This window comes from Oncorhynchus tshawytscha, linkage group LG13 (assembly GCF_018296145.1).
Source record: "Oncorhynchus tshawytscha isolate Ot180627B linkage group LG13, Otsh_v2.0, whole genome shotgun sequence".
NCBI classification, from domain to species: Eukaryota; Metazoa; Chordata; class Actinopteri; order Salmoniformes; family Salmonidae; genus Oncorhynchus; species Oncorhynchus tshawytscha.
In genome coordinates, this window is record NC_056441.1 from 65,652,159 (window position 1) to 65,675,086 (window position 22,928).

The 22,928-nt window shown below is 40.5% G+C and overlaps 3 protein-coding genes and 1 pseudogene across 7 annotated transcripts; all 4 read right to left on the minus strand.

Annotated features, from left to right (window-relative positions):
• Positions 1 to 263: 263 nt before the first annotated feature.
• Positions 264 to 3,702, minus strand: LOC112265522 (dynein light chain 2, cytoplasmic). 4 transcript variants are annotated; one of them, XM_024442891.2, is made up of 3 exons: positions 3,566 to 3,702; positions 1,809 to 1,942; positions 264 to 1,628 (listed from the first exon to the last, which is right to left on the minus strand). In XM_024442891.2, exons 2-3 carry the CDS (start codon positions 1,938 to 1,940, stop codon positions 1,491 to 1,493), a joined length of 270 nt encoding a protein of 89 aa, XP_024298659.1. In that variant the 5' UTR covers positions 1,941 to 1,942; positions 3,566 to 3,702; the 3' UTR covers positions 264 to 1,490. The 4 variants fall into 4 exon arrangements, with proteins under 4 accessions (XP_024298659.1, XP_042152140.1, XP_024298658.1 ...); XM_042296206.1 differs by lacking the exon at positions 3,566 to 3,702 and adding an exon at positions 2,640 to 3,206; XM_024442890.2 differs by lacking the exon at positions 3,566 to 3,702 and adding an exon at positions 2,541 to 2,633.
• Positions 3,447 to 9,004, minus strand: LOC112265521 (serine/arginine-rich splicing factor 1B). 2 transcript variants are annotated; one of them, XR_006078679.1, is made up of 5 exons: positions 8,526 to 9,004; positions 7,996 to 8,189; positions 5,255 to 5,427; positions 4,310 to 5,005; positions 3,591 to 3,859 (listed from the first exon to the last, which is right to left on the minus strand). XR_006078679.1 is itself a non-coding variant. In XM_042296205.1 (4 exons), exons 1-4 carry the CDS (start codon positions 8,714 to 8,716, stop codon positions 4,802 to 4,804), a joined length of 762 nt encoding a protein of 253 aa, XP_042152139.1. In that variant the 5' UTR covers positions 8,717 to 9,004; the 3' UTR covers positions 3,447 to 4,801. The 2 variants fall into 2 exon arrangements, 1 of the variants encoding a protein (XP_042152139.1); XM_042296205.1 differs by having other exon boundaries at positions 3,447 to 5,005.
• Positions 9,005 to 10,367: 1,363 nt separating this feature from the next.
• On the minus strand, positions 10,368 to 15,687 carry LOC112265524 (fructose-bisphosphate aldolase C-like). The gene is made up of 9 exons (XM_024442893.2): positions 15,583 to 15,687; positions 14,036 to 14,172; positions 13,557 to 13,768; positions 13,094 to 13,148; positions 12,797 to 12,957; positions 12,589 to 12,672; positions 12,317 to 12,491; positions 11,895 to 12,094; positions 10,368 to 11,669 (listed from the first exon to the last, which is right to left on the minus strand). The coding sequence occupies exons 2-9, from the start codon at positions 14,145 to 14,147 to the stop codon at positions 11,583 to 11,585; spliced, it is 1,086 nt and encodes a 361-aa protein (XP_024298661.1). The 5' UTR covers positions 14,148 to 14,172; positions 15,583 to 15,687; the 3' UTR covers positions 10,368 to 11,582.
• A 2,115-nt stretch (positions 15,688 to 17,802) lies between these two features.
• LOC112266133 overlaps positions 17,803 to 22,928 on the minus strand; it is a 36,751-nt pseudogene continuing 31,625 nt past the window's right edge.

Here is a 22,928-nt window from a genome sequence, read left to right on the forward strand (position 1 = left end):
AAAGATCCCAAGCAGCACATACTGTATATAACATGCTGCCTCCGAGGTTAATTAATTTGCCAGCCAATATCTGTCTGGGTCTGTCCCTACATTGCTACACCTCCAAACAGGAACAACCTTACTGAAATCTTAATGGCCAATTGCCCAAATAATATGTGGTGGGCTCCACCCAATGTAACTGTCCATGGTTTTGAAACAATAGCTACACATTTGACTGCATTGTCAAAGACATGGTTAAGTAATCACAAAACTATTGAACGTGATCAGGATACAATGAAACGTTTAATCATTGGCTTGATTATACATTGACTATATTAAAGTTTCCAAGTTTACTGGACACCTTTAAAAGGGACACTTCAGCATTTTGGTAACGAGGCCCTTTAGCTACTTGCCGGGAGTCAATTATAACTTTGATCCGTTAACCATAGACATCCAGTCATCGCGCTATATCTACTAGCAACTTCAAGTCATTACACCAACGCTAGTTAGCGTTAGCTCACGAAACTACCAACTTCCTCCACACTGGACAGACATAATGGTATCAAGTGAATCGGACTCTGGGAGAGTAGATCTAGGGCCTCATTGCCGAAATATCCCTTTAGTGAAGTGCAATTGAGTTCAGGTGCCCATGAACTGAGAACAATAAGAGGTACGTCTGTGCAAATCATACAGCAATTTGCATTAAACTATAAACAGAAACAACCAACATAGCAAATACAGTAAAAAAAAAATGTAACCACTAATTATTAATATTGTCTTACAATTTGAAAGTCTACAAAAGGACCTGAACGCCAACATTCAGTCCTTTGTTGCACAGCCAGAATAGGTTCAAGTGTGGATGGTGTCAACCCTCTGCAAATGGAACCTCCAAGCATCTAAACAAGTTAGCACAGGAACTCTACTAGCTTGGAATAGAAATAGCAATAGAAAAATGCCAGATGACAGTCCAGCTCATGAAATAAGATTGTGAGATAATGGGATCGATAACAGCAGTTGCAAATCTGGGACGACATGTCCAAATACACTGCGCTAGGCTCACTTGTACCTCTGGCAATATACAGGTATTACAAACTGCTGTAGTACGTCAACATCTGGAGCAACTAAACACATTTAAAATGACAGGACAGAAGTCACTAAAAACAAAACAGCTCTGGGGGAAAGCAGATGCACAACTACAATCTCTAGCTTTCATTTATTATACAATCAAAGGCCACTGTTAAAGCATTTACAAATTAATTATAACAAAATGTAGCATTAACAAAAATCTCTTCCAGTTGCATTTTATGGAAACTAGTGAAAAGTAATATTTTTACTGTAACATATACACATTAAATATGGTACATCTTAGTCCATGCAGTTGCACACAGCCAGTTGTGTATCATGGTATGTTTTAACTTTAATATTTGAAGTGTATGGGAGGTTGTGACATCAGCCACCAGTGCATTACAGTCCATGTTGGGAAGAGAGGCACTCCAGGCCTCAAAGAGAACTCAGCCAGACTTGAAGAGGAGGATGGCCACCTGCCCTAAGTAGAAGTAGATGAAATGCTTTGTCTCATGAGTGACGTAGCTGCCGAAGTTCCTTCCAACAATGCAATGCCATGTAGGGTTATACTTCTTGTCAAATTCCTATAGGGATTTAAAAAGCAGGGCTTTAGTAATCAATGACTGCACGAGGAAGATAATGACCTCATGGCATGCACATCTTGCAGCCTGGTCATCGTATTTAAACAGCTTGCACCATGGAAGACTACACTCTAATTGGAATACATAGGCCAAAGGCCTGACAACACAGTATTCACATCTCACCTTCTTTATGTAGGCTGCAATGTCCTTTTCTATATTGTACTTCTCCATGGCCTGGGTAGCACAGTCCACTGCATCCTGCTGCATGTCCTCAGACATGTCAGCATTCTTGATTACTGCCTTCCTGTCAGTCATGCCTGCAAACAAGGACAACAAAAAGAAACAAGTCTAAACTAACATAATTACAGATACAAAATGACAAGTTTAGTGAGGTGATAAAGCCAGAATTCACAGGTAACACGTGCAGCTATGATTGGTTTACCCCGTCTTCACCGTACGGTGCGGTTTACGATGAAAATCAAAGAATAGGCCAATCAAGTGCAGATATGATACAACGTTGCAATCAACGCGGTTCTATCAGTGTTTCCGAATGTACTGGGATAATAGCTGGTCTATATTTCGGCACCAGATTACGTTGAGTGACTACGACCCTGTGCTGGTTAGGTACAATACGAATAGGTTGCGGAAGAAACTCGATACAGGTAGAATTAAAAACTACATGGCGACATCACATTTATACAATTAGGAATCTGTCCCCTGAAATGCACAATTCTAGTCTAGTTCAAACATCCAGATACAGCAACTATTAGTTTAATTTCTACATATCATTCCTTTAAATGATGGATGATTTAACGGGTCCGAGGGTGATCGGATTCGTGCCAATAGCCTGCAGGTGGTAGTGATTGCGCATTAGTTCATTATTTCGATTTAAATTCACAATAGAAAGTAGGCTACCTTGTACGAGAAACTTCGCTTCAATTAGACAACCTGAATCACCACCATCCATACAAGTCAAGTGTGAGTGCGTGCAGGCTATTCAACATTGTCGCTCACCTTATTTAGGAGATGCTGATACTATCCCCTTCGTAATCAGGTAATTCCCCTTTGTGGATATCAAGCTTTGCTTACTTGATGGATCGTGCTGCGACAAATTATTTTACAAGATTTACTCAAAGCAAATATGTGGGGAAACTGCCCTCGTAAAATACCTCCCCCGCCCTACACAACTTATCCTGCCATTGGCTGAGCTGCCACCTCTTCTTGTGTTTTGAGCATTTTCTAGCAGCTCTTCTCTGCCAGCATCTTATTTCATCCCACAATGCATCGTTAACAATACACGGTGAGGTAAGTAGAGAAGGCCTCCTCACAAACTCAGCTGTACGGATTATTTATTATGCTCGATGTGTTAGTTTATTGATATCAGCACCAATGAATGTATGAGAGATTATATAGGCTGATATTAATTAAATAAAAATATAATCCATGTTTATTGTCTGTGTGAGATGTATATAAACATCTGCTTGGAATGACATTTCCTCACTACCGCATACAACTCTTAACAGGCTGTTATCATCACTTATTTCAGAGTTTATATTCAGTTATTTCTTGATTAAACCTAGTCCTGGACTAAAACATACAGTAAATTATGAATCTCCATTGAAATAGTTTAGTCCAGGACTAAAATTAATCTGTGTCCGGGAAACCACCCCACGGTGTAAAATGTAATACATTGGAGTAGATGGTTTACTGGGGTTTTCAATTAGGTCTACAAATAAGCATTTATCTTCTATTACATCATAGGGACATGAAGATCAGCTTTAACATTCATTCAAAAGAAGAAGAAAAACTAAAAACCAGGTATGTCTTTTCAGGATTTTATTGAAAATGCTAAACTGAAAGAGTAAAGTAAATTTAAGTAATAAAGACTAACTATACTAAATATAATCCCCAACCATCCCACATTTTAATGCCTTATTTACCAGACTCCTTGCATCCTTTGATCCAACTTCCTGGTCCTCAGTTTCCTTTTTCTTACTCCAAAAATGTAAATAATCCTTATCCTTTGACTCTGCGCATATTTATCGCTCAAAAATTGAAATAAACTGGGCCATTCAAAAAAGTTGCATCTAGGATTCCTTAATTAGTTCAATTGATTTGATTCCTGGAAAATTGATCCGGCTCCAAGCATCCATCCTTGCCTATCCCTTCCCTAAACGCTCCTCTGATCCGGCTCCAAGGATTGGGATCCACTGAGCCACTCCTCCAATCAAAACCTTGAAATACCAGGAAAAAAATCAGAGGGAAACCATTAGAATCATGTCTGATTTGGGCCCAGCCCACTTCTTATATTGTGCACTCATGACATGTCACTACTAATGATCAATTTAAAAAAGTGAGCACCAAAAGCATCAAATTCAGTTTAGATTAAAAAATATATATTTCTCAATGTTTGAGCTGAAACAAGCCCAGAGCCCCTGTCTAATTAAACCAGCATCTATAAAAGAAAAAAGGGTTCCTATGTAACATTAAAGTTGAAAAGGTATACCCCAGGACATTTGTCCTGGCACAAAACCAAATACATGCACTGTTTATCAGTGCTTAAAAAAGGTTGCCAAACAATAAGTATATCTGATATAGAAAATTGTGCTACATTCAAGAGACAATCATGCATCTTGTAGCAACCATTTTATCAATAGATGCAAATAATCAATACTAAAGCATACCATTGCCTCGACCTGACTCCTCCTAAGATGTCCTATCCTGATCAAACAAATGAAATGTGCTCCACAACTTTTATTCCAAATCACTCTTTAATCCTTATCTTCAGATGTCTAAAGGAAGACACAAGGGTAAAACAGTTTAGCAATGAACTCCCACCATCCCATGAAAAAGTACATCTCAATTTTCCAACACTTACAAAAACATTGATCTCATTAAAAAGAACAACCGGGTTTCAAGTGTTGCAAAAATTGAGGACAGACAATCGGTAAATCAAAATGAATTGAAAGGGATCAAAACAAAAGGACTAAAGTAGGGAGGGTCTGGGGAGGGAGGAAAGGTGATAGACCTACATACCAAGACCTTCCACTAGGACATCAGGAGATGAAATGCAAAAATTCAAATCTATAGTTGACTTCTGGAAAAACTCAAAAGGGGGTAAAAACAAGTGTAGAGGGGAACTGTTTACAGGGGATCCACCAAAAGGGCAACAGAGTTTAGGAACGGGAGCGAGAGCGGCTATGGCGTGGAGAGTAGCGAGGAGATCCTCTGCCACCACGGGTACCACCACCGCGAGAGTTGCTGCGGCTGCGACTGGCTGCGCTGCGGCTCCTGCTTCGACTGCGGCTCCTGGAACGTGATCTTCCATAGCTCGGGCTGCGGGGACCATCTACTTTCACGCGAACGTAAGCGGTCTCTCCCTGGTAGACACACAAAAAGAACTGGACGTTGAAACGAAAAGCATTTCCACCTCAAACGGTTCCTTCCATTGCATCAAAACAAGCCTTCAGTTCTTGAAAGGCTGCACAAGTAGTCACTGGATTGAAAGTGGGGAAAGGTTGAGGGGAAAGATTCAAGTGTTATTAGTCACTTTAGTTATCTTTAACAAAAATAGAATCATATCCTTTACAATCAAATCCATGAACCACCAATCAAACCTGAAAGCATACCTCGTGAGATCGGAATTTGGTGTTATCCAGTTTTCGAACGGCGTAGGTCATGTCTTCTTTGCGCACAAACTCCACAACCCCAGTTCCATCTCTGAAAACATCAGCATAACATACATCCCCAGCCTCACGCATGTGATCCTTGAGGTCCTGCCAGCTGCCACTCTGAGGAAGCCCTTTGGAGAGAAGAGCATATAAATTAGATATGTTTTACTCAGTGATAACACTTTGCTCAATGGTACAAACTTGCTCAATAGATCTGTGGCATAGCAGTATAATTCAGAATCTGCACAGAGAATAACTAAACCAGGCTGGTTCTACCCCACCAGAAACAATGAACTAATGTAGAAGACATGGATATGAATTAACTATCAATATTTAGTGGACCCGAAGACAACCGCTTCCGTCTTGTGAAAAAGTAACTAGCCAATCAGCCTCTGCCGAGTACCCAAAAACCAGATGTTCCAGCAATACTCCATCTTAACTCCTCCTCCACATTTACTGGATTGGTTGAACAGTGCAGAAGAGGTCTGCCCAACAGCTTATTTTCCTTCTCGCTAAGACCCGGGGTGCGTTCAGTTCACTTCAACGTTTGATACATTCTTGAACTAAGTTACGTTTGCTGGGTATGGCGAGTATATAAAAGGGCAGTGGCCATGTTCACAGCGTTCCCCAACCCCTCCCAGTTTTCCAACTGGTCATACTGAATGCAGCCCAGTATGTAGGGGACCTACTTTCAGGCGATTACTTTACACCTGCTATGTTAACACAGGGAGTCCATTTGTTAGTGAAATACAGAAGACCACCAGCACAGTGTTGTTGAAATATTAAAGACTGGTAAGTTACCGTTTGCACAGTAGGTCAACGTGGTGACATGCAGTGCAACAAGTGACGTATATCAACTAGAGGTTGACCGATTAATCTGGACCGATTTCAAATATGCATAACAATTGGTAACCGGCATTTTTGGATGCCGATTATATTGCAATCCACAAGGAGACTTCATGGGAGGCTGACCAACTGTTACGCGAGTGCAGCAAGGAATACGTTTAATGCTAGCTAGCTACTTATCTTATAAAAAACAATCCATCTTAACATAATCACTAGTTAACTACACATGGTTGATGATATTACTAGTTTAAAACTAGCTTGTCCTGCGTTGCATATAATCAATGCGGTGCCTGTTAATAACCTCTTGAAGCTAGGGGCACTATTTTTATGAAAAATAACGTTCCCAAAGCAAGCAGCCTATTTCTCAAGACCAGATGCTAGAATAGGCATATCATTGACAGATTAGGATAGAAAACTCTAATGTTTCCAAAACTGTCAAAATATTGTCTGAGTATAACCTGATATTGCAGGCAAAACCCTGAGAAAAAAAAAATCTAACCAGGAAGTGGCTTCTATTTTGAAAACTCCATGTTCCATAACCTCCCATTGCTCCATTTAAAAGGGATATCAACCAGATTCCTTTTCCTATCGCTCCCTCGAGGTGTCAGTCTAGTTGTAGAGCGAGTTGTGCGCAAAAGAGAAAGGCGGCCATTGTTACTCCCGGTCCTAGTGAAAAGCCAACTGTCCCGGTTGATATATTATGGAATAGATATTTGAAAAACACCCTGAGGATTGATTATAAAAAAAACATTTGACATGTTTATGTGGACATTATAGATATAATTTGGAATTTGTGTCTGCGTTGTCGTGAACGCTCTTTCCGGTGGATTCCTGGGCATAACGCACCAAACTAACGGAGGTATTTGGATATAAAAAAATATCTATGGAACAAAAGGAACATTTGTTGTCTAACTGGGAGTCTCTTGAGTGAAAACATCCGAAGATCAAAGGTAAACGATTAATTTGATTGCTTTTCTGATTTGTGTGACCAAGTTGCCTGATGCTACAGAAACGCTTGTATTGCTTTTGCTGTAAAAGCATAATTTCAAAATCTGAGACAACAGGTGGATTAACAAAAGGCTAAGCTGTGTTTTGCAATTATTGCACTTGTGATTTCATGAATATTTTCTAGTAATATTATTTGACTGTGGCGCTATGCTGTGGGACAGCATTTTTTATGAAACCTGTGAAATTGGTGTTCATATTTGCTCTTTGCACTGAGTATTCCTCACTCTACCAGAGTAAGATCGATGTGACATTGTATTGCAAACAAGTACGGGAAAGTCCTGAGGGCATTTTACAGTCATCAGACGTCCTTGGGCAGAAGTAAAGGTACGTCTTTCCTTCCCCTCCTATGTTCCAGAATGCCCTGACTAGAAGAAAATCTGGGACTTACATTTGGTACCGTTACATAAGATTGGCACTTTAAATGAATGGGTTTAACATGCTATGCTGTCATTTTTCTTCTGTACATAAGAATTAGCATATTAAGTAGCTAATTTGCATAAAGTCAAAAGTAAATTGTTACATACTGTTTTTCACAAAGCACAAAGATTTGTTCATATGACAACCATACAGTAAAACTATTAGTCTTAAGTTATTGTAATTATGTATTCCGTACTGCCTCATTTGCATAATATCACAGTTTATTTGAATCTACTCTGTTCTAAAATCAGCCCTGAAAATGTCATTAGAATATGACAACCATATCTTGAGGTACTGGACAGAGCGTGTTGAAATTAAGTCTCCAGACAGATGATTCTGTGCCATCATTGACCAGGGGCGACCCTTTTCGATCACTTGAAAATGAGACCTCAGCAACGGTAAGTCTCCAACCTAGTTACACAACTCACCAGAGACAATGACCCTGTACTCGGAGCGTCTGGATGGCGGCCCGTATCTGCCTCTAGGGGCGCCACCAACCCCCCCACCACCACCACCAAAGCCGCCTCTCCCCCCACCCCTGCCGCTCCGAGGGAATTCAACTCGCAGCCGATAACCGTCGTAGTCATAGCCGTCTCGTCCGTACACTGCATCGTCGGCATCCCTGAAAAAGTGATAGAAAATGTTAGTTAAACAATCGTCCACACAGCACCCTGTGGCGTAACTCATTAGCCGGCTAAACTCAACAATTTACTTTAACTCGTGGCGTTTAGTTGGCTAGCCACAAACAAAGACAACTTCACAATGTGCCACTGCAGAAAGAGACGAAACCAGCGGTCAAGCCAATTAACGTTACATTCTTAAAACGAAAATGGCTAGTTACTTTAACTTTAGTTACATGTGCAAACTAAGTCGACGTTGCATGAGCATAGATATTCAAGTTACAGTATAGTAACGTTAGAGTAGTGCACGAGTTGCTAACAAGCTAGCCTTTAGCTACCTGGGATCTTCAAATTCGATAAAGGCAAAGGGAGGTCCTCCTCTCCGATTTTTCAAGTCGATGTCGCGAATCGCTCCGTATTTGTAAAACACGTCCTCGACATCTTTGGTGCGAATATCAGGGGGTAGATTTCCGACGTAAATACGACAATCGTTATTTCCTGCAGGGCCTCGCACGACGCCTCCCGACATAGTAGCTAACGTTAGCTAGTTTATTTTAGCGTGAAGTTGAAATAAAAAGCGAGTTCTCAAAACGGTATTCAAGTAGATCACAACCGATTAGAAAACCATATTAGTATAGTGCATAAACACGAAATAAGGTATCAATCGCGCTTAAAGCTGTCTACTAGCTAGCTACACTTCTCCCGGTGCAGAACCGCGCTTCTTCGCGAGGGCATTCATCAATACAGGAAATGTGCCCAGTAGAGAACTCTAGAAATGCCTACCTCCGCCAAACAAACTAGTCCACAGGGCTCATCTGTAAAAGAGACCTGGGTGTCAGTATGCCTCCCTGATAGAATAAATGTTAAATCAATAAACACAGGTGTGGGGTATTGGTATAATTACGCGAATAATTTCAGCTAAAAAGGTTTTCAGGTGAGCAGATTATTCGATTGTTATTGTTTAGCCATTATCGCCTTGCAATTTTAAATCGTCATAATGTATCAATTGTCTTTATGAGTAGTGGCCAGCAACCTATTATTATAGGCTGGCCTACACCAATAATATTGCATTTACAAAGTATATACACACATACATTGTTTATGAATGAGGACCTTCTTGGACCTCAAGAAGAATGAGGACCTTCCTAATGTTTCAAGCTTGGTCCCGACCCTTTCAACGAATGTTTGTGAACTCAGTGCGGTGCGCTTATTTTTCTGTGCAGTGTGAACACTCCAAATGAACTCAGACCCATCAAGGGCCCCAAAAGCGAAACGAACTGAGAGTTCGCTTGAATTCCGCGATCGGGTTCCAATTTTGGGGGGGGCAATGTGAACGCAAAGCTCAGGTTCGTTTGTCATTATTCCCGCACCACACACTAGGCTACTGCAACAGTTTCCCTTGCCCTTAACACTCACATTGGTGCCACAAGAGAGAAGATGTTGAATGTGTGGAGTTTTTAGTTCATATTATTTGTTTGCAATATTTGATCTACAGGCTAAGATAGCTTAATCAACTGTTTATTGATTGGGGGGTTTGCATAGTGTGAGAAGACAATCTATTTGGTGAGAATCACAACGTTGGGTACATAATCATTTTTTATTTATTTCACCTTTATTTAACCAGGTAGGCTAGTTGAGAACACGTTCTCATTTACAACTGTGACCTGGCCAAGATAAAGCAAAGCAGTGTGACACAGACAACACACAGAGTAAACAATACACAAGCCAATAACACAATAAACAAGTCAATGACCCAGTAGAAAAAAAAAATAATGTCTATATACAGTATTCTAGCTCTTAAAGGGGCAGTAGCCTACATTGGGTGTACAATTTTCAATTACAGCATTATTTATTCTGCAGTTATTCAGTTGCTATTTATTCTGTTAGCAATTAAATGTACATGTTAATAGTATATTCTGATTACAATTATTATGTCTGATATTGTAATAAAATGCAATCTATTAGCTTCCAAAATGTAAGTAGGTATATCTAGCTGTCCGATAACACATTCTGATTGAATGGCTTGTCCTGCACTTTGTAAAAACATGTGCATGTTGGAAAAAGATTTTGGTTCCTCTCTAAACATATCAATGTGAATGCAAAGAGGACTCAGTCCACAAAATAGGTGAAGTGAACAGGCAAAATAGTTTAGTCCTCATTCAGAGGCAAGGACAGTGTGAATACAAAAATAAAATAGTTCTTGAGCTTTTTTTTTTGTTCACCCTAAAGAGGACTGAGATGCGTTCTTTTTAAAGAGGACTATGTGAAAACACCCTAATATATCATCGTCAACTACTCTTAAGCCAGTAGATGGTGCCATGGACCATGGTATGGGAAAGCAAATCAGATGACAAGCTACAAGTAGCCTACTAGTTTATGGGTGAGGATAAATTAACTAAGAAATCTGTTAAAATCAAGAACTGTATAACATTATCAGAGTTTGACTACTGTAGAAAATAATGTACAAATCATGCAATGTGTAGGTAGGCCTACTCTTTGGTGCAGTTAAAAAATATATATTTGTGAGTAGGCCTAGTCTTCCTGGACAGACTATGGAGCATGAGCATCTGACCAAATTATGGGATATTTTAATTCTGGTTTAACCAAGATTAATTTCTGAGAAATAAAACCAGATTGTTTCAACTCAACACAATTTATTGTTATTACTTTTGCACTACAGTATTTGATAATCAGTTGCATAGAGAACAATACTTAGCTAAGTCACAAAAATAACATTTTTCCAACAACACTATTTACTGTAAGTCCAGCTGTCCATTAGTTCATCCAAAACCACATCTTTGGAACTTTCTGCCTCTATGCAAGAACACACACACAATTTCTACAAAATCGTATCTTCACACAGCTATTTTGTTTAGACACACATATCCCATCATTAATCCAGAATTTGGAATGGCAATATGGTCTTTTCAAGAAAGCTAGAATTCTCCATTCTCGTCACACACAATAGGCCTACACCACGCACCCTATCTAATGCTTAGTGCAGCAGTTTGGAAAGTGTCTTTACATGGCAAAAGTTGATTCTGGATCTCATCAAAATAAATAATGAAACAACCAAACATCAGTTAGGTTTCATTTTGCTACTACCACAAGAATATGTTGTCATCTCAAAGGTTACAATAATATTGTTGAAAGTGTCTAATCAAAGGACATCCGTTAATGACTAATTTCATTAGACACTTACATCTAGTGGGTCCACCAATGTGCAACATTTTTTAATAACAAGTGTGTACACTCAAGTAACTATATTATAGCTCCTAGAATACAGACAGTAGAATTATAGACAGCACATGCCTGTGATTGGCCATTGGTATAGCAGTGACAGTGGACGATGCTATTGGTTAACCAAAGCTGTAATGTGAGGCATCACTGGCTCTTCAGTATGCATGATTGGCCACATAGATCTGGTCAGATTCACTGTCCCCGCCACCAGTGTACTTCCCCTGACAGGCCAAGCCATTCACCTGATAGTGAGAGAAAGGGGATGGGGGTATGAGGGGCAAACACACAAACACTTTTAGGGGTGAAACTCACTTCATGTCAGCTGAATACATAGATCACTTCCTCAGATGACCGTTCCACACGGAAAATGGTGAAATGCAAAAAACAAAATGTTCCTCAACAACACTAAGTGCTAAAAGATGAAAGCCAGGTTGATCAAGAGGCTGAAAACAAAGTGATGTACATGCCTCTGCTCTCTTGATAAACTGCTCAGTGGCAGCACTCTCATTCTCTTTATGTCCACGCCAGGTTTTGAGTGCGGAGACCTGAAGGGCTCGGCCGTACGAGAAGGTGAGGGCCCAGGGCTTCACCAAGGAGCAGTTGTTGATGGCATTCAGGTGGACAGAGGCCTCCTCTTCACTCTGACCCCCAGAAAGGAACGTTACTCCTGCACACACAGAAAATAAATAGAAATCGCTGTGAGTGAACAGTTAATGGATTTCTATCAGCACCATAAGTGCTTTACAAACTGCCAATAAATTAATATATGTTCATAATGCCAAATCACTGGTAAAGTGACTGAATCTGACACGGGTATTGCATGTACTCTCTTTCTGAGCTTCATTGAGAGTGAGAGGCAATATAACTGGTCAATGGCCTATGACCTTACCCGTGACAGCAGGAGGGACGGTGCGGCGCAAGGCTGTAACCGTTGCCATGGCGACCTCCTCTGCGCTGTATTTGGTGGGGCAGCTGTGGCCAGGAGTGGCCATATTGGGCTTGAGCAGAGTGCCCTCCAGGTACACATGATGGTCAGACATGGCCTTGTACAATGCAGCTAGCACCTGCACAACACAGGGGAACACATGGAACATAATAAACTGGCAATGTTAGAAATACATATTACATACTAACAGGTTAAGAGTTGGGGTACGGTCCCACCTTCTCTGTGACATACTGACAACGCCTCAGATCATGATCTCCATCAGACAAAATCTCTGGCTCCACAATAGGCACAATCCCATGCTGGGTGAAAGAAAAATGACATAATCCGCATGATTAGAAGGCGTTGCTGATGTTACCTCCTGCAATTATGATATTTCATCATACCTGATATTGTGCCTTTAAACTGCATTTGTGGAGTCCTTACCTGCTGGCAAATGCTTGAATATCGAGCCAGGACATTTGCATTCTCTTCAATGGACAGTTTAGAGGGGGTGGTCTCACTGATCTTGAACACACAGCGCCACTTAGCAAAGTTTGCCCCATCCTTCTTATACTGAACACAGCGTTCTGAGAGCCCATCCAGTCCTATAGGATGAAAAAGAAATTAACAAGGCTGGTAAGGATTGGGATTCACCAATGAGTGGCAGACTCATTTGTAACTGTCAAATTCAGATAGTTATGATGATCAGATTGACTAGAACCCAAGGGGTCTTAGCCCTACCCTGAGTGGTAGATTCTCCATTGGTTCCTGCCAAGGGGACAACACCCTTGTCAACCTGAAGAAAGAGATAAAGCAGATCAAAAATAAGAATCCCTCCCCTTCACACTGATCTTCTCCATGTCTTAAAGCTATCTTATTTTCAACCAGATGGTGTTGATATTAATAGCAGCCATTCTACCCATAGCACTGCACCATCTACCCCATTAGGGGTAGAACTCCTGATCCGAGTGTATCTGTGCTACCTTTTGGCCTCCGTAATGTTGAAACCTGTTCCCTTCCTGGAACTGTCTATTGGAGCATATCAAGTAGCCTTATGTTCTACATTCTCATTCCTTCCCTCGATAATGTTATATACAGTAGAAGTAGGGTCAAGAGGTATTCTTGCCCAAGCTAGAGACCAGAGACATAAAACATACTTCAGATATCACCATTGGCCCCTATGACCGCTTTGCTCGTACAGTACCTTGATTCCCACAGTGATGCCCCTGTCCTTGATCATCTTGACAAAGGGCGTGCCATCATCAGCGTGCTGGTACAGCGTCTCATGGAAGAAGATGACTCCTCCGATGCAGCTGTTGATGCGGTCGTCAGCCCTGAAGAGGATCTGGCGGTACTGCCGGCGGTTCTCCTCAGTGTTCTCAACCCCTATCTGGTTAAGGCGCTTTGCCATGCTGCCTGTTTCCAGGAACATTAGAAACAAACATGTTCACACTCTGGTAAACCTACATTTATAAAAACTGAATAATCTTTTGGATACCATCCTGTACCACTGCTTTGTAGAGGGTTCTGGCAAGCACCACTGGAAATTAACATTTGTCTGATTTCTTGAAAGTAGGTCCCACTGTTATTGTTGATACCATACATACATGAAGATTGTTACGTAATCATTTTCATTCCAACTGTTTTCCAGTGCAGAGAGAACATACAGAGCTCCCTACTAACCAACAGACTCATCAGCAGCCAGAATGCCCTTCCCTGGAGTGACGATACGAAGGGCAATCTCCTGGAGCTCCTGCTTCTGACCACTGGAGAGGGCTGGGAATTGGTGCGTCATCCTGAGAGATGGTCGATCAAACAACCTGCATAGGAATTCAGATTGTGCACATATTTTCTGGTCTATATTATCAATATTCACTCAGGGAAATATTTAGCTAGAGAAATACATCAACAGTAAGGTTATATCTCTCCCGTCCTTTCAAATCCCAGGGATTTTGGCAAAGTGGCTGCCCTTGTTGGCATATTGTCAACTGGGATTAGGAATGTGTGGACCTCTGTGCTGACTATGCAGACCACCAAACAAGGGGCCATGCAAGTCTTTATGTCCGGAAGGATTTACATTTTCTCTGTTGGGGTCTCATAAACAACCAAAAATAGCTATTTAATAAGAAAAAGTCAAGGACTACACAGGCTGTATCACAACCGACCGTGATTAGGAGTCCCATAGGGCGCTGCACAATTGGCCCAGCATCATCCGGATTTGGCCAATATTGTAAATAAGAATTTGTTTTTAACTGACTTGCCTAGTTAAATAACATTTTTTAAATATAAGAATGACTTGATGCCAATGATGACAACCAATGGAGAAATCTATCCAGCTTCTTTGTCTGAAATAGATACCCCAACACATTTCCCTCATCGATTGTTGCTTGTTTTCCATCTCTTCAAGCATTTTCATTCCCCCAAAATGTATTCCTCTCAACTCCCTCTCTCTTTCCCACACTCTAAAGTACAGCTAAGTGGCACAGTCAGAGCTGAAATATACAACTTTCTCAGCCAACAACTCAGTAATCCAGACAACCTTCGGCATGTGGTCACTGTTGAGGTGGGCGCTACTGACAAATATCCCAGGAGGTACAAGAAAGGTGAGGGAATTTTGTCAGTCTAAACCAGAGCTTTTTCAGAAATATTACCCTGGTTCTGTGTAGCTGTAATAGCAATATCAAATTGGCAAGTGAAATAAAAAATGTAGTAATACATACAGTTGAAGTCGGAAGTTTACATACACTTGGAGTCAAGTGAAACTCATTTTTCAACCAATCCACAAGTTTCTTGTTAACAAACTATAGTTTTGTCAAGTCAGTTAGGACATCTACTTTGTGCATGACACACGTAATTTTTCCAACAATTGTTTACAGACAGATTATTTCACTTATAATTCACTGTATCACAATTTCAGTGGGTCAGAAGTTTACATACACAAAGTTGGCTGTGCCTTTAAACAGCTTGGACAATTCCAGAAAATTATGTCATGGCTTTAGAAGCTTTTGATAGGCTAATTGACATAATTTGAGTCAATTGGAGGTGTACCTGTGGATGTATTTCAAACATCTTTAGTTTTCCAAATAAAACATCAAAATCATTAATTTAATAGCATATCTGGGTCCCACTCATTACATATAGTTGAACATTTCTAAATATCATATTATCTATCATGTTTACTAAAGCTTGCTGAAATGAAAAGTGAATGAAAGAAAACTTGAGAACCTTACCTGATAGGATGCAAATTCAGAATTCACTTGTTCACTGGAGAAGTGATGGCCACTGCAATGTCTGACAGACTGCTGCTCCCTTGTATCCCACTCAATACCTCTAGGGCGGGGCTTAACGATGGGGTGGGGCTTATTGATGGATAATAAATCAATATGGACGAATGCATTCAACCAGAGGAGGCTGGTGGGAGGAGCTATAGGAGAACAGGCTAATTGTAATGGCTGGAATGGACTCAAACACGTTGTTTCCATATGTTAGATGTGTTTGGTACCATTCCATTGATTCCATTACAGCCATTACAATGAGCTTGTCCTCCTACAGTTTCCTCCACTAGCCTCTGTATTCAACTAAAACTAATCCATGATTCCAAGTCATTACAATAATAACAATACACTTGTCTTGCAAGTTCAATCAATAATTAAGTGGATGAAATATTAAGCTAATTAATCGTTCCAAACAACAATTTTGTTTTTCTCTTAATTTTATATAAATAGATGTTATATTTCATGAAGTCTGGCTACTTAAAACAGCACTATTGTGTACACCCAGGTTTATTACAGTATGTTGGCCCAATAACTTCTTCTGAAGCTATAATAACCCTTCAGCGCAACCTCATTTAAGGGTTAAACCACAACCCCTTTGCTCACTAATTTCTGCTAATTAGTTGGAATCATAGACTTATGTAATTGGGTTGAACTATGCCTTGGGCACATTTCTGAATCTCTTGGCAATTCGGACATCCCCTAAGACCCAGAGGAAAAGCTCAGTCTCAGAGCAATTCAAACACTCCTATGCATATCTGCATTATGCATTAGTAGGAAATCATGGGTATTAATAGGTTCAGAAATGGTGTTTCCAGTGTATATACAGTACATGACCGAATATAGAACTGGGACATAGATTATAGAAAAATGGGGTGAGAATGTATTTTTTCTTCTGTGAACAAGATATACCAATCAGTGTTTGAGTACTTTACATAGGTTGATACTCGAGATCAGGTTCATCACATGAAGATCAACAGTGATATGCTACATTGGCTTTATGGTGGCATATTCAGTTATTACATTTTCACTCGAAGTCGTTGGATAAAATGTGTAGATAATTCTACCAAGAATGACTTGTATTTGACAGTAAATACTTAATTCTCATCAAGTATTTGATCCTTTATTTGGGACGTTTACCTCCCTCTGCCCCTTTTCTGTATAGAAGTGAGAAAATATGTTTTCCACTTTTCTAGGACATCTCACTTGTTCTAGTTATTTTATGGGACTTCTCCATCCCTCTCTCTATAATTGAGTCAGTGTGCTAGAGGTGTCCACCAATGTAAAGATGTGGGTCACTGGACTAACGCCACAGACATACTATACCAGACCTGTTTAAGACAAGGGCCTAAAGGGGAATTCAGTGTCAGACCGCAGAGAGAGAGAAGCCCACTAGACCTTCCTATTCAGGAGACATTTTAGCAAGATGACTGGGTCTTGTGCTTAGATTATATTTAGCCATCTCCATTGGGGCAGTAGCTATTCTTTTCTGTTTGAACCTAATTAAAACATTTAATGATTATGCTTTATCTGTTCTTTAATTTTCTGTCCTATTAAGGTTGCTCCCTTAAGGGTTTCTTGGTGTTTTACCAAATAGGTCACCATCACACTAAAGTCTGAGGAAAAGGTTGTCTTTATGTATCCAGTTGTAGTGTAATACAAATAATGTACAGTATGTGTTATTAACATAATATATGATATATGCCATTTAGCAGACGCGTTTATCCAAAAGGACTTGCAGTAGTGCATCATCCATACATTTTCATATGGGTGTCCAGGGCCCCACAGGACTCGAACCCATGACCGGGACGTTGCAACCTCCATGCTCTACCAACTGAACCACACAGATTTCAGGTGAAAAAACATTTGAGATTCCAAATGAATAATATGCTGTAAGATGTATACTTTTCTGTTGGTTACAATAAACTGAAAGCCTCCTCTTGTATTGTACTGGCTCAAACCTGTGTATGTTCTCTGCTGTCATGACTGATGATCAGGTGTCTGAAGTGACTCAAGTCTCTATATCTGGAACAGCTAAAAACACCTAACCTAAAAAACCTGTGGAACTTATCAACTCTTTCTAACACTTCAAGTGGCTCCAAATAGAGGCTATGCATAAAGGTACCTATTTCCTTTGATATTTCTCCTAGTATATCATGACAGGAGACAACTCCATCATGAGTTCATAGGGGCTTTCATTTTTCAGATGTCACTGTGGTTGGGTAAAACACAACAACAGTTAGTGAAATCTAATGAGAGATGGGTATAGAGCAGGACTTTGTGAACAGTCAAAGACATTGTGATCACACACAACAGTCAATCAAATAATCAGATGGCCTAAGCAATCAAACCTACAGAATTAAATAAATACTTTGTTAAAAAATATATATGTGAAAGGATTTTCAGGAAAATAGAGATCTTCTTATACAAATGTAATAACAAAGGTAAAAGGTCAAACATGCAGGTGGTTGATCCACATGTGGAAAGTGCCATTTAGCAGAGCCTTGAGAGGCTTTGAGTTGCAGTACTCAATGGGAAATAGAAATGTTCTAAACTTTTTTGGTAAGTGGTGGTTTTCAGTGCATTTAAGCTCATCTATAATTATCACCCCATTAAATCTGTATGCAAAGAGGTATACAGAGGAAGAGAGGGAGCCAAATAGGCCATGTAAATAAAGAAAACATACAGGAGCTTTTTCACAACCATGTATCCATGTGGTACAAAATGTATATATCAAATACATGTCCATACTTGTTTCCACTACAGTCAGTATTGAGTCATAGTAGCACAGGCATATATCATGCACTAAAACCCTGAGCTGTAGCCAGAGTCGGGCTCAGGTCAATGTTGGCCAAAGTAGGTGACATGTCAGTGGAGCTGGTAGGGGAGTGGAGTATGTCACAGTCAAAGTTCTGGAAGCTGTCCATAGACAGGCCTCGCATGGCTATGGCTGGACGATCAGGATGGTTCTTCAGTTCTAGAATTAGTTCAACGGGTCTCTTCTGTAGCAGTTGAGAGTCAAAGGAAGTGCCACGGAAAAATGTCTGCCTTTGGAAGAGCTCCAGGCTATGCAGGCGATGAGCTGGGTTCTTGCATAGGAGCTAGAGTCACAAATAGGATAGAGAAAGAAATAAGAGCATTGAGAATTTGTTGATATTCTGTTTAAAAGGTAAATGTGTTTCCTAATCTGAGACAATCCACTACACATGACCTCTGACCTCTGTGAGCAGAAGGGTCAGTGCAGGGTAGAAGGTCTTGGGCATGGAGTATGGGCAATCTATGACCTTTCTCAGCATGTTGGAGTGGTCTGGTTCTGGAGGCACAGGGAACTATGTAGGTGACAAGGACAGAATTAGCATCAACAACATCTCTAGATTTAGATTTGCAAGACAGGACTGAGCTCAAAAAAATAAGTTAAACAACCTTTCTAACAACTATTAAATCATTACATATTCAGTTAAGATGATGAACTGTGGTGGTTACTGCACCTTTCCAGTCACCAATGAGAACAACAGAACCCCGAGAGACCACCAATCAGCAGCATGTCTGTAGGGACCCCCACTCAGGACTTCAGGAGCTGTTCAGACAGAGGACCATCACAGTGAGATTATAATATGTGCTTAATGTGTAGTAATCATTAACTTTGCCTGATCCCATGCATCTCACCCATGTATTGGATTGTCCCACAAATTGTAAATGCTCTTGCGCCCCGCTCAAGACGGCGAGAGAGTCCAAAGTCAGTTAAACGCAGATGACCTGCATCAAATAGATACAGTAGTATTTTATGTACAGTACTTCACAAATCCAATTCTGGTTGTTCTACCTGTTTAATATGAAGTTTAAATTAGTTTCACTATAGAACTATATCTTCCATACAACAACAATCCTGAAGTGTCCACTTTATTATAAGGCCCTCTAGTGTTCTCTTATATTTTATTGTAGTAGAAAGTAAACTAAACCCTAAGTAAAATGTATGCATGTGTAAAAGACATCACACTGCTTGCTTAGCGGGGACCACTTGCTCCCGATTTGGCCCATACCTGGCGCCAACTCAGGATCTCTGCCTCACAAACACATGTGACAGTCCTCCCTCAAGCGTCTCAGCCAATCGCACCACCTCAAATGATAGCCAATGAGGTGGTGCAAGCGGGACACTTAAGGCTGAGGAGTAAGTTTCACACATCCCCATGTGCTATACATGCATGACTAAGTCGCTTTGGATAAAAGTGTCTGCTAAATGGCATATATTATATATATATATAAATATATTATTTTATTTTAGCCAGCATTACCTTGGTCAGCCAGAAGGACATTCTCCATCTAAAAAATCCAGAATAATCAGATGATTATTATCTTTTCTGTGAAGTTAAAAATATATGTTATTTAGATACAAGAATGCATGAATGATGTATAAAGTATAATGTTCATTATCAAAACAAATGTTCATACTTTCACATCCCTATGCATGATCCCAAAGTTGTGAAGGAAACCTACCAATCGGGGACACACATTATATTCCAAGTAAAGATGAAACTTAAACAATGATTTTGTCAGGATTTGGCCAGGATTGTTCAGGTTTTGGTCACTAGATGCCCCCATTGTGCTTTTTGACCCTTTTGTTTTTCCCTTGTTCTAGTTATTAGTTGCACCTGTGCCTCATTTCCCTTGAATGTATTTAAACCCTTAGTGTTCCTCAGTTCTTTGCTCTGTGTTTGTATGTAGCACCCAGCCATGCTTAGAACTTTTGTTTCTCTTGTTGGATTTTCTTGAGGTACTCTGGTTTTGTTCTTGTTTATTTTTGATTATTCTTTTGAGGTTTGTTTTTTCCCTGCTGTTCTTACCACTTTGTGGATTTTACTTGTGTCTTGGAGGATATACATTTTTTTCTCTTGGAATTACTTTTGACGTTGTGGATTTATATTTTTGCCTGAAGATGTTTTCCTTTTTTCTTTATTAAATCACCGTCTCTAGTACTGCTGTGTCTGCCTCATCTTCTGCCGACTATTAGTGGCTCAGTTTACTAAGTGACTGTTTCTCACACCGGAGACCTGAGTTCGTAACCGGGTCCTGACAGATTTCATACACATTTTGCAGAAATATAGTGTGCATATACACTTGAGGGACACTCACCCAAAGCACAGCCTAGCTCTGCAGCAAACACCCGAGCCTCATCCTCCCCAAACTAGCCCTTCAGTAACCAGTAGGTATACAGGTCTCCAGTACTGCAGTATTCACACTTTCGGAAGACAGACACAGTCACACACAATTATCCATCTTAGTAACAAGGATATGTACAGTACACTGATCCAGGGCTGGGACTAGATGACCCCTGATAAAACACAAGCACTTGAAAAGGAAGGAGCAATGGAGGAGAGAAGCAACAGGAAAAAATTAAATTGTCGGAAGTCACACAGTGGCAAGTTTTTTAAGGCTGGGGGAAGCGTGAGAGGGGAAAGGGGTTATGTTGGGTAAGGAGATGTGTGTCAGTCAGAGACAAATTAACTCAAATATGCCTTTATCCACTAATAAGGGTGTTATTAATAAATCAAAGGAAGGGGAAACCAGTTCAGAGGCCACAGGATTGTATGCTACACCCTGAAATCTCAGCAGATGGCAGTATAATTATTCAGATGAGTCATGGGGCTCAAACTGAGGGAGACAACACTAAATAGCAGCAAGGCCAGTCAATGCCATAGTAGACGCTCCTGCTAGGGAGAGTGAGAACCCACTGGTTGAATTAATGTTGTTTCCACGACATTTCAATGAAACTACGTGAGACACAGGGAGGGTAAAGAGAGGATAAAACAAAGGGGAAGGAGGGATCTAGTTAGATCACATTAGTCACTCACTAATGAAGAGGTGACGCTGGGTCTGCTAGCAATCCTGCAGATTGTGGAGGAATGGGTGGCTGACCTGCCGCTGCAACACAACAGGCAACACACAACAGCAGCAACAAGTGTGGATGTCAGCAAAGACACTCAGTAGAACAATGTGATTTAGGAGGGATCTGAATGCAACCAGGTATCTTGAATAATGGTAAAGGTTGTTTTTCTTACAGCAAAAGCTCCATGGGACCATGCTTCTTGCTGCACAGAAGTTCTTAGGGATAATTGGCATAGTCATTATTAGAGCTCAGTGAGTCACTGTTTCCAGCATGTTATCCCCTAAACTAAGTCAGACCCTAAGCTAAAGCCTGCTCAGGATAGCAGCTTACCTACCTGAATGATGACCTCCTCCTTTGACTGTTCCAGGACCCCATGCTTCAGTATCTCAGACTTGGATAAAACCTGTAGAGCAACACAATATAAGAACATTAAATACAGTGGAAATAGAATAAACTAGATGTCAATTGATGAGTTCATTAGATCTGCTGAAAACATTGATAACATCTGTGGTCCAAGTGCTCAATGCAAATTAAGGAGGACTACCTGGAAATTGTCTTGCCCAGGGAATTTAGGGTGTGGGAACTGAGGCAGAAAGATAGAGATTAAGCCAGGGAGAGGCCACTCCATGACAGGCTTCTGAGGACTGTCTCCTGGGAGGAGGAGGGCCTCAGGGATTGGGGCTCCACTGCCGAGCACCATGCACTGTGTTGCCAGACCAGGTGGGCCAAGGTGGCGAATTCCGTCAGCAAAGGATATTCCCATATTGGAGACAAGGCCATGCCAGGCTTGATAGCGTCGTCTCTCTTGGCTTGATGCCTGTCTCTACATTGAGGACAGTGGCTTTCTAATTAGTGATGGCTCTAATTATACGTTTTGCTGTGTGATGCATGTAACTACAATTAAATGTCAAACATCTCGAGGTTACTTACTGGCATATGCCACACTAGAATCATGCAGGAGTAAATCAGCATTGGATAGGGGAGATACTGTATCATATGAAACCGAAAATGTGCCAACATGCCAAATAAACAAACAAATATTGAAGACATTCATTCATGATATTTTCATGTAGACGATCTGAGTCCAGTCTGTTTGAATTGCTTTTAGTACATTCTACTCCAGGCACAACAACAAGAGAAGTTCATAGCAGCCACAGTGAGCCACTCCCCCGTCCCTTTTAATAGAACTCCCCACAGACCAGTAGTTTCCTTGCATTAAAAACAGCTCAGTGCACTCATAACATACTGGCCATGTGCCTCTGAAATTTCATTGTAAGACTTACTTTAAATTGGATTTAAAAACAAATTTTTCTGTTTACGTACATTTCATTAATCTGTTTATTATTCGAATACATATCCATACATTTAAAACTTTTCAAATATATAGGCGCTCATCACCTGTTTCTATTCGCTGCACGCA

Bases quoted from the DNA above. Each gene is read 5' to 3' on its own strand.
- LOC112265522 (XM_024442890.2), bottom strand. From the start codon at position 2,592: ATGGATGGTGGTGATTCAGGTTGTCTAATTGAAGCGAAGTTTCTCGTA. The intron at 1,943-2,540 runs GTAGCCTACTTT...CCTTGTTTGCAG, and splicing joins AGCGAAGTTTCTCGTACAAG to GCATGACTGACAGGAAGGCA. The intron at 1,629-1,808 runs GTGAGATGTGAA...AAATCCCTATAG, and splicing joins TTGCAGCCTACATAAAGAAG to GAATTTGACAAGAAGTATAA.
- LOC112265521 (XM_042296205.1), bottom strand. From the start codon at position 8,716: ATGTCGGGAGGCGTCGTGCGAGGCCCTGCAGGAAATAACGATTGTCGT. The intron at 8,190-8,525 runs GTAGCTAAAGGC...TCACTTTTTCAG, and splicing joins ATCGAATTTGAAGATCCCAG to GGATGCCGACGATGCAGTGT. The intron at 5,428-7,995 runs GTGAGTTGTGTA...TTCTCTCCAAAG, and splicing joins GTACAGGGTCATTGTCTCTG to GGCTTCCTCAGAGTGGCAGC.
- LOC112265524 (XM_024442893.2), bottom strand. From the start codon at position 14,147: ATGACGCACCAATTCCCAGCCCTCTCCAGTGGTCAGAAGCAGGAGCTC. The intron at 13,769-14,035 runs GTTAGTAGGGAG...TCCTGGAAACAG, and splicing joins GGCTGCTGATGAGTCTGTTG to GCAGCATGGCAAAGCGCCTT. The intron at 12,673-12,796 runs GTAAGGACTCCA...TCTTTCACCCAG, and splicing joins ATTCAAGCATTTGCCAGCAG to CATGGGATTGTGCCTATTGT.